Raw genomic sequence first — 9977 nt, 5'->3', positions numbered from 1 at the left:
CAAATAGAGTAAAACCAAAATGTAAAAATGAGTATAACTAAAAATGCCTCAGCTCAGAACAGACAGAATCGTTTGGACCGTCTGAGCTAGATATTACTCAACCAAACCTTACGTCTTCTCATTTCAAGAGCTTTGAGTGTCCCCCTACCCAAGGTAAGGCCTCAATGTCTCCAACAGTAGAGTTCTGACGAACCACCCTAACGATCGAAGTTCTTTCGTCCGATCGTACGATGCCAGCGTAACTGATCAAGACACCGGAAAGTGTGGCGCGAGTGTTCCCCGTTACCCGTTGGTAAGAACTGTGCAGGTAAGCACGTTTACAGTGACGCGAGTGTATCTCAATACCCGCTGGTAAGAAATGTGCGGGAAGAACGTTTACAAACGGTTTAACCTCAGCCATAATTTGCCTTAAATCGATATACCATGTCATTAGCGTATGCCATGATCTGGATTGACTTATAGAATATGGTCCCCGAAGTTTCTACCTCCGAGTCGCGGATGGCCTTATCTAGCGCTAGGTTGAAGAATAGTCAAGTTAGTCCATCTCCTTGGCGCAGACCCTTGGAGGTAATCTACCGATAATTTGAACGGATAACGGAAGAATCAATTCCTTCTTGTTACTTGTTTTTTTTTTATTGGATCGCGTACAGTGGCGTTTGAAATTAATTTATATATTTTCCTTGGGAAGAAGGCCGAATATCATGCATGCGTAACACAAAACAAAACATATAAACAATATCCTATCCATAAAAACGTTGGTAACTCTGGTACGGTGCAGTTCTGCACATCCTACCCGGGTAGTTGGTGCATGTCTATCTGGCACATCAGTAACTAGATTCACAGTTTCACCATCAACGTTATCTGATCTCGACGTGGTAGAATTCTCTGTATCTCCATTTCCTTCTTCGGTTATGCCTGTTTGCAGGGTGTCCGTTTGAAGAAACACTTTTCCCAAGCTCGTAGAAGCTATTTTGAAGGCTATTTTATCGACAAACCGTTCCGATTTATCATCCTTTGGCGCAGTGTGTCTCAAAATGATTGTGAAAATTAACATCAGTGCGTTGATTATCAGCGAATCGCGGAAGAAGATTACTGCAAATGAATAAGAAGCTCATGTAAGTGAGAAGTGAGAAGAATAATATTTGTAAAAAGCAACATGTGATATTTACGCATTTTGGGTACGTTTTCTCCGTGGTACGGCACACGCCAGTACAGATAGTTCATGTACGTAAAGTGACCCATACAAGTTGCACACAGGATATAAAACCGCTCAGTGCTACCGCTGTTCATCCAAAGCACTGCCAAATTAATTATGATCAATACTGAAAAGTTGAAAAAACACACACGCTCCAACATTGTATTAAACCTTGCGAACAGTGACAGCAATTGTGCTGGTAGCTTACGGAATCCAGGTGTTAGAATAGCACCATAGATAGCAATATGGCGTTCCAATGTTATGATGTACTCCAACGATGGATAGCTAGTGTTGTCTGGCAAGAAGATGTGTAATATAACTGCGGATTTGATCTTCCATTCAGCATGCGACATCTCAATGTCTCCTGTCGTTATGTTGGATTTTCGGCTGATGTTGACTTGATTCACATCTTCCAGCCAAGCGCCCAGGAACATTGTGCATTTGAGATTATCGAACGGCCAGTTAACGGTGTTGCTAACGCAGAGAGCCTCATACTGGCACGGAGGAACACACAACACCGTTCCGGAAGGCTTCAGCTCACATCGATGATTTGCACAAGCGCTATCGCCATTGCCACTTTTCAAACTTGCAATGAAGATAGAGTTGGTTATTGAAAAATCAAGTTAAATTTCTTTCTCGCTACTCACTTACTTGTGAAATGCAACAAACGTTGGACGCCATATCTCACTTGATTCGATGATTAATTTATTAATCCCGTACTCACTTTGCTCCCAGGTCAGATACTCATCCTTCCAGGAGTTGGCCATCCACACATATAGGTATAGTGTTGATCTTCCTTCATCCTTGTTTGTTTTAAAAAAGAAAATGATCGGTCGTTAAGTTGATCTGTTTTGATGATGTTTTTCAAATAAAGAATTAACATACCACATCGTAGTTCTGAACATGCATAACCATTGTAACATTGACTGCCGTGTTATGATCCTTCACGGGTCGTTCGCTTTTGTCATAATTGGGACAGAACAGATTCTTGAGGAGCTTAGCTTCCGTGTTACTTCCAGAAGCCTCACAATTGATTGTGGCTATAAATTTAAACATTGGAAGCTTGTCACTGTGCGCTGTGTGTTTTACCTTACACTCAAATAATTTTCCTTACCGCCATATTTAAAACACAGAATCAAAAGAAATACTGCATAACACTGTTTAACGTTCAACATTTTCAACGTGGTGTCCTCGTCTATTATATGTTTCAACGTTACGTCGTTCTGAAATGTGCACTGTTCTGTACTGAACATACAACTGAGGCGTCCCTCTTAGATCGATGGACATTCAGCTCATTGGAATACTTTGCTATATTGATAAAAGTAGTACGCCCACAATTTGTATCAGCGATAACTTGCCCACAAATCCACATTCTGTTTCTGAGCAGCCAGAGCTTTTGAGGCTTAATTACAATTCAGCAAGGACATTATTGCTCAATTGATGATGTTACATTTATGGTCAATTGTCTAAATCGTCATTTTCTGTCACTTGTGTCACCTTTCACCTTTTTATTTGAAATTGTAAAGGCAGTTGAGTATATGATGAAAATAGTAAAATCCATTCTGTTGAAGTACTTTGCTACGTGGACAGCTAGAAAAACAATGTATTTATGTTTTGAATGACTGAAAAAAATGACTATGAAAATTTTTTACAATTTTAAAAACAATATACTTAACTCTACTCAAATGTCCAAGATTGCATGTCATGAAGCCTAAAGTGCTTCAACCGAATAAAGTGTTTTGGTTCCTCTAAAAAATCGTTGTAGTAGCCGTTAGTTAGTTAATTTGTGCCTTTTTTGCCTGTACGCATCGCTTTTGCATCGCTAGTTGTGCAAGTTTATGAGGCTACTGTACTCATTTCAACATATTTGCTTACGACATCTATACATCACTTGAATTATATTTTCAAAAGGAATATAAATATATAAAGGACGGCCGAGTACTCCCGGGATAAGGTGACCTTTTACTGTTTGGAGAAGAAAAACGAACTTCAAACGAATGTGAATTGTATCTTAGATTAAGTTACCTTTAGTTATAAGCAATACGGCCAGGCCGTTCTATGGCCTGATCGTAAAAAAAATGAGTGAAAAAACTGATAATTTTTTAACACTTGAGGAAAAATTTTGGAAAATGTGATGAACTTTATATGATAATACACATTATAACATTTAAGTTAAGTACACTTTTAAAAAATTGACAACAAATATTTAGCTTGAATAAGAGTTTGGTATTATTTTTTAGATTTTCAAAGCCAACATTTAGGGTTTTCGGTCTTTAGGGGTCTATGAAGTAACATTAAGCGCTAAAATTCCTTTTTCGCAATATCTCTTACACTTGAAAAAAGGAAATAATGTGTTAAAACGTAAAATTAATTTTAAGCAAGTTATTTTAACAATGTTTCTATCTCTTGAGGACTTAAAGTAAAATTTTAAAAGATGCCCATATAGCTATGACACGCAGTGTATTTAATTAGGTTTGACCGACATGCTGTGAAAGTACTTGTTGTCATTCAGAATGGATGTCACTTTACTTAAAGTTAATCATGGGATGTTTACCATAGAACTCAACGTCATCATCCCAGCCCCATTTATCCTCATAACGCTGTCTCTTTCCATGCGGAATACTCAAAATTCTGCAGTTTTGTCCAACTTAAAAAAACTACTTTCGTATAACAGATGAATAATATTTATCTCAGTTTATAGTGTCATAAAGAAAAAAAAAACGGAAGAAAATCAGTTTTTTTGATGTATTTAATTTACTGTGCAGCTTGTAATCGTCGTATCAGCCTCTCGGTTGATCTACCACAGACTTGAGGCTAAATTGTTTAGTCTAATTGACCAATTTGCTGCCATTATTCTGGCGCATATCTTAACCCGTACGAAAAAAAACGAAAAGAATACATTTTGCTACTGATTTGCGGTAACAAAAACCTGTTAAACTGTATGAAAAATTGATGTTCATACAAAATATTTTCCATTCAATTTGGCAAAAGAAACGAAAGAATTCCACATACACATTTCTCAAAGAATTTGACAGTTTTCGCTAATTGTTCAATGACTGAAAACAACCTTGTAAAAAAGCAGTAATATGTGGGTTTTCATATGCTAATGAAACAATGAGGTTAAATAAACTTTTTTATGCAATTACAACAAAACATTGGTGCACACATGAGTTCACATGTTGTACCGATGTACTATAACATTTTTTTCGGAATCAAATTGAAAAGCATTAAGGCATAACAAATCATACAGCACAATAGCATTATCCGATCCACGAAGATGATCCCTAAATTGGTTCGGTGTTGTTCCGTACTCACAACTATTGCATTATTGTCACAACCATCAACAACTAGATGAATTGTATCACCGTTTGTACCGTTTTCTGCGTGTCGGGTGTTTTCGGGTTCCGTTTGGCTTTCCTCCAATGGTCGTGATCCTTTCGGGTCGACTATAAGATCAGCTTGTAGCAATATGCGACCCAAACTAGTAGAAGCTGCCCTTAGCGCTAGCCTGTCCATCAATCGCTCTGAGCTGCTCTTTCTGGGTACAGTGTGTCTCAAAACGATGGTGAAAATTAACATCAGCACGTTGATAAGCAGCGAGTCGCGGAAGAAAAGCACTAAGGATGATGTTAGAAGGAATCAAAGAAATGTATGAGACATGTTCTACGAAGAAATGCAATGATATGATAGAACAGCTTACGTATATTGGGTACATCTCTGCTGATGTATGCCAAATGCCAGTACATGAACTGCAGAAAAATATAGTGGCCCAAACACGTGGCAGTAAGAATATGCAGTCTATCAGAGCTGGTACTATCAATCAGTAGCACTGCTAAACTAACTGCCACCATCACTGAGTAGATCCACACAACGGGAATGAATAAGAACAAATTAAAAGAAATACACGTTTGGTTGAATACTTCGTCCGTTACTTACTGAACCCAGGTGTCATGATGGCAGTATAAACACCCATATGTCTTTCTAAAGTAGTTATGAATTTAATCATCGGAAAGCTTTCATGATATATATCATTCCGTGATACTGTTTCGGCAGACATTAATTTCCATCTTTTATCATCTTTTGCTCCATCCTCCCATACTTTTGTTTCCGCTGTGAGGTTTAACTGAGTCGTATATTCCAACCAGCTACTGAAATGCATCGTACAATTCAACACATCAAACGGCCAGTCTGCGTACGTACCGGTACAGTGAGCCTCATAATGGCATTTTGAAACACATGTAACACTGCCATTATGTATCACTTCACATGTATGACCATAGCAGGATTTATCGAGAACGCCAGCATTATTGCTGGTAATAGAGAAATAGTAAAAGACTAAATGTATCACAATTCTCCCATGTATCCGCTGTAAAAGTTGGCTACATACGTTCCAGTTGTTTCGATAGTTGGACGCCATAATTCATTGGAATCGATGTTCACCTTCTCCATATCATAATCCGCTTTGTTCCAGGTGAGAAATTCGTCCTTCCAACTGATCGTCATCCAAACGGACAGAATAAGAAAATCGCTATCGTACTTGGAAGGAGTACATATAGGACGTTAGCATCCGTCGTATTTTTCACTTTAGTAATTCAATAAGCTTCACTACATCAACTATCGAACTTACGACGTAATACTCTTTTATATGAACAGACATCGATACATTCACTGCAGTTTGATGATTTTTGACGGGACGTTGTGTTTTGTCATAATCCGAACATAACAGCTTCTGCAGAAGTTTTTCCTTTATGGATGAAGATTCGCCATCACAATTGATTGTCGCTGATAATGGGAAACGCGTCGATGAGTAAACCGTATACAATGCGATTGTAAAAGAAATCGACATAAACAACATAAAACGCTTACCGACGCTATTCGCTTGCAGAATAACACACAAAGTTAATGCATAAAGAAGAAAGATGTCTTTAAACATGTTTTACTAGTCACACGCGTGAATTAACCTATACGGCACGGTTATTGAATGTGTAAAAAAGTGACAATCTTTACGATACTTGCGCAGTGAAATTTGTTCGATTCTGTTTAGCAAATCACGACAGCTTCGTCCTATTTATAATTAAATCACGAAAACGCCCATTAATGCTGTGAGCTACGAACTATTAGAATTGAGGTCCATTATGATAGTGTGCGATAATAGCTCAATTCTTAGTAAAGCTATAAAGTGTCTTCAAGCCGGAAGCAGCTTTATCGATGCGAAAAACGTCATTCATAGCTTCAACTACGGAGAGTTGCTTGCTGGAAATTGTATGGGGTGCCTGTTTTAGGTATGACAGCAGCAAAACGTAACTTTAGCGTTCACTTCTAGGTTCGTCAAGGTCAAGAAAGTCGTAATGTAAGGCTCAATCATTTGCCCAAACAATTGAATGTAAGGCTCAATTCTTCAAGGTTAAAGGTTCCACAAATATGGAAAAGACCAACAAATTGAAAACACAGAGTTAAAAGTAAGAATTGAGAATTGTGTAAGAAATACAGCGTTAGTTAAAAGGCGAATTGTTGCATCGGTATTTTTTCAATGGCGTAGCCTATTCCTCGGGGATGGCATGGATACGTAGTCATTACTAAGACGATGATTTTTGCTTCTCATTGACTTAATGATTAGTTCTCTATGCTCTTCTTAATAGTTTACTGTTTATGCTCGTTAAGTTTAAATAGATTATAATTATCTACTAACACTAAGTATCCGTGATGAATTTAGAACGTTAAGTTTGTTGAAAACCCAGCAAACATGTACGCGTTTGATGGTATATGCAATCTGCATATCTCTTTACATCGTCTTGATTCTCAACAAAGAAACACATTTCCTTCCGGAGATGCTTAAAGATGTAAAACTCTCTAAGATGCATTTATTTGTTATTTATTTGTTTTATTTATTTATTTATTATAATTATAACGGCTCTTAGTCGTATTACAAGGCATTTAAGCTATTAACCGTAAATTTATCCGAAATGTGTAAAGTGAAATTTCCATACGTTGACAGATATCAGCTACTAACGTAAAGCGTGCACTACCTCTTGGCACATTTTGAGGCGTTCGACGTCTTGAGGCGTTGTAAACGGGCTACTTAAAGGAACGACAAAAACTCTACAACGATAGGCGCTTTTAAAATATCTTTGCTCCAAGAAGAGTATCTTGACACCAGAAGCGTGTATTTGTCATTAGATCCACCTCACGTTATGATTAATATAAACCAATCAGAGCAATGAGTACCAAGTTCAATGTGACTTTGCAGCACTTTGATTTGGAGCAACTTGCTCTAACAACTGCGGAAAACTTAACATCATTGATATTTGTTTTGTCATCATTCTGTTTCTAACACTGTTGAGAGCTAAAAGTCCATTGACTTGGTTTTTAAATGAAAATGTTACGATTTAGTTTAATCACATTTACATTAGGGCAACAAAACATTGGTGCGAAAATGAATTCAAATGTTGTACTATAACATTTTTTTCGGTATCAAATTGAAAAGCATTAAGGCATAACAAATCATACAGCACAATAGCATTATCCGATCCACGAAGATGATCCCTAAATTGGTTCGGTGTTGTTCCGTACTCACAACTATTGCATTAGGTGCATTATTGTTGTCATATCCATCAACAACTAGATGAATTGTATCTCCGTTTGTACCGTTTTCTGCGTGTCGGGTGTTTTCGGGTTCTGTTTGGCCTTCCTCCAATGGTCGTGATCCTTTCGGGTCGACCATGAGATCAGCTTGTAGCAATATGCGACCCAAACTAGTAGAAGCTGCCCTTAGCGCTAGCCTGTCCATCAATCGCTCTGAGCTGCTCTTTCTGGGTACAGTGTGTCTCAAAACGATGGTGAAAATTAACATCAGCACGTTGATAAGCAGCGAGTCACGGAAGAAAAGCACTGAGGATGATGTTAGAAAGATTAGATATAAAGAAATGTATGAGACATGTGCTTTGTAGAATTGCAATGATATGATAGAGCAGCCTACGTATATTGGGAACATCTTTGTTGTTGTACTGCATATGCCAGTATATGTATTCCAGGAAGATGTAGTGGCCCAAACACGTTGCCGAAAGAATGTGCAGTCTATCAGAGCTGGTACTATCTATCCATAGAACTGCTACACTAACTGCTACTACCACTATGTGGATTCACACAACGGGAATAAATAAGAACAAATTAAAGAGCTACATGTTTAGTTGAATTCTTCGTTCGATACTTACTGAACCCAGGTGTCATGATGGCAGAATAAATGCCCATATGTCTTTCTAAAGTAGTTATGAATTCAATCATTGGAAAACTTTCATTATGTGCATCAATATGCGACATTGTTTCGGTAGACAGTATGTTCCAAGTCATATCTTCTTTAAGATATTCTCTCGATACGTTTGATTCCGCTGTGAGGTTTAGTTGTGTCGAATATTCCAGCCAGCTACTGAAATACACTGCACATGACAATACATCGAACGGCCAGTCTACTTTGGTACTGGTACAGTGGGCCTCATAGGTGCATGGTGTCAAGCACGAAACACTGCCATTATGTTTCACTTCACATTTATGATCATTGCAGGATTCTTGGCGACTGCCAGCTCTTTTACTGGTGGTAGAATGATATTAATAAACTAACTGAGTTACTGTTCCGTAAGTGTTGTTTTCACTTATTTACATACTTTCTTGTTACCTCGATAGTTGGACGCCATAATTCACTGGAGTCGATGTTCACCATCTCCATACCATATTCCGCTCTGTCCCAGGTGAGAAATTCGTCCTTCCAACTGATCGTCAACCAAATGGACAATATAATTGATGGTTCTCTTTCAATCTGGGAGGGAATAAATATCGAACGCACAATATAAATCGTTTCACACAGTTGGTATTTTCAACTTAGCACGCGATTTTGCAGCTCAATGAACTAAGCAATATCATTTCGCGATCTTACCACGTAGTATTCCTTCATATATATAGAAATCGATACATTCACTGCAGTTTGATGATTTTTGACGGGACGTTGTGTTTTGTCATAATCCGAACATAACAGCTTCTGCAGAAGTTTTTCCTTTATGGATGAAGATTCGCCATCACAATTGATTGTCGCTGATAATGGGAAACTCGTCGATGAGTAAACTGTATACAATGCGATTGTAAAAGAAATCGATAAAACGCTTACCGACGCTATTCGCTTGCAGAATCACACACAAAGTTATTGCATAAAGAAGAAAGATGTCTTTAAACATGTTTTACTAGTCACACGCGTGAATTAACCTATACGGCACGGTTATTGAATATGTAAAAAAGTGACAATCTTTACGATACTTGCGCAATGAAATCCGTTCGATTCTGGTATGGGCAATTCACGACAGCTTCGCCCTATTTATAATTAAATCACGAAAACGCCCATTCATGCTGTGAGCTACGAACTATTAGAATTGAGGTCCATTATGATAGTGTGAGATAATAGCTCGATTCTTAGTAAAGCTATAAAACATATTCAAAGAGCTGTTTCGATGCGAAAAGACGTCAATCGTACTTCGGTCGGAGGAAGGACAGTTGCAGTTGCCCACTGGACATTGTGAGGTCCCTCATAGTTAATTGGGTCTCATCATAGAATCGGACAAGGAAAAATTAAAATTAAAAGCAAGCAAATTTCCAACGATAAAAAGCATATGGAAGCATATGAAACTAGGGCTAGTTCTAGATACATAAACTCTTTAGTGCTATAGTTAAGAACAAGTAGGGGCTTTTTTCTGTTGAATATTGAGTACTTTATTTTTCCAACTATATCTCGCGAAAGGCT

General features: G+C 37.9%; 3 protein-coding genes across 3 annotated transcripts; all 3 read right to left on the bottom strand.

The window, feature by feature from the left end:
• Nucleotides 1-667: 667 nt before the first annotated feature.
• On the bottom strand, nt 668-2370 carry LOC128711680 (acetylcholine receptor subunit alpha-like). Its single transcript, XM_053806562.1, has 6 exons — nt 2310-2370; nt 2081-2235; nt 1847-1998; nt 1404-1780; nt 1170-1322; nt 668-1092 (listed from the first exon to the last, which is right to left on the bottom strand). Exons 1-6 carry the CDS (start codon nt 2368-2370, stop codon nt 668-670), a joined length of 1323 nt encoding a protein of 440 aa, XP_053662537.1.
• Nucleotides 2371-4387: 2017 nt separating this feature from the next.
• LOC128711783 (neuronal acetylcholine receptor subunit beta-3-like) lies at nt 4388-6128 on the bottom strand. Its single transcript, XM_053806670.1, has 6 exons — nt 6062-6128; nt 5823-5977; nt 5583-5731; nt 5132-5505; nt 4896-5048; nt 4388-4812 (listed from the first exon to the last, which is right to left on the bottom strand). Exons 1-6 carry the CDS (start codon nt 6126-6128, stop codon nt 4388-4390), a joined length of 1323 nt encoding a protein of 440 aa, XP_053662645.1.
• A 1518-nt stretch (nt 6129-7646) lies between these two features.
• Nucleotides 7647-9417, bottom strand: LOC128711782 (neuronal acetylcholine receptor subunit beta-3-like). The gene is made up of 6 exons (XM_053806669.1): nt 9351-9417; nt 9123-9277; nt 8854-9005; nt 8407-8780; nt 8172-8324; nt 7647-8083 (listed from the first exon to the last, which is right to left on the bottom strand). The coding sequence occupies exons 1-6, from the start codon at nt 9415-9417 to the stop codon at nt 7647-7649; spliced, it is 1338 nt and encodes a 445-aa protein (XP_053662644.1).
• Between the last annotated feature and the right edge of the window lie 560 nt (nt 9418-9977).

The sequence above is a fragment of the Anopheles marshallii genome, chromosome 3, assembly GCF_943734725.1.
Source record: "Anopheles marshallii chromosome 3, idAnoMarsDA_429_01, whole genome shotgun sequence".
Classification (NCBI taxonomy): Eukaryota; Metazoa; Arthropoda; class Insecta; order Diptera; family Culicidae; genus Anopheles; species Anopheles marshallii.
Note: the sequence above shows the minus strand (reverse complement) of the source record. Positions and strands in the feature narration are given on the sequence as shown.

Excerpts from the sequence above, each read along its gene's own strand:
- LOC128711783 (XM_053806670.1), bottom strand. The coding sequence starts at position 6,128 with ATGTTTAAAGACATCTTTCTTCTTTATGCATTAACTTTGTGTGTTATT. Across the intron at positions 5,732-5,822 it reads ATATAAAAGAGTATTACGTC|TACGATAGCGATTTTCTTAT; the intron begins GTAAGTTCGATA and ends ACTCCTTCCAAG. Across the intron at positions 5,506-5,582 it reads ACTATCGAAACAACTGGAAC|CAATAATGCTGGCGTTCTCG; the intron begins GTATGTAGCCAA and ends CTCTATTACCAG.
- LOC128711782 (XM_053806669.1), bottom strand. The coding sequence starts at position 9,417 with ATGTTTAAAGACATCTTTCTTCTTTATGCAATAACTTTGTGTGTGATT. Across the intron at positions 9,006-9,122 it reads ATATGAAGGAATACTACGTG|ATTGAAAGAGAACCATCAAT; the intron begins GTAAGATCGCGA and ends ATTCCCTCCCAG. Across the intron at positions 8,781-8,853 it reads ACTATCGAGGTAACAAGAAA|TAAAAGAGCTGGCAGTCGCC; the intron begins GTATGTAAATAA and ends TTCTACCACCAG.
- LOC128711680 (XM_053806562.1), bottom strand. The coding sequence starts at position 2,370 with ATGTTGAACGTTAAACAGTGTTATGCAGTATTTCTTTTGATTCTGTGT. Across the intron at positions 2,236-2,309 it reads TCTGTGTTTTAAATATGGCG|CCACAATCAATTGTGAGGCT; the intron begins GTAAGGAAAATT and ends TTAAATTTATAG. Across the intron at positions 1,093-1,169 it reads AGAAAACGTACCCAAAATGC|TAATCTTCTTCCGCGATTCG; the intron begins GTAAATATCACA and ends ATTCATTTGCAG.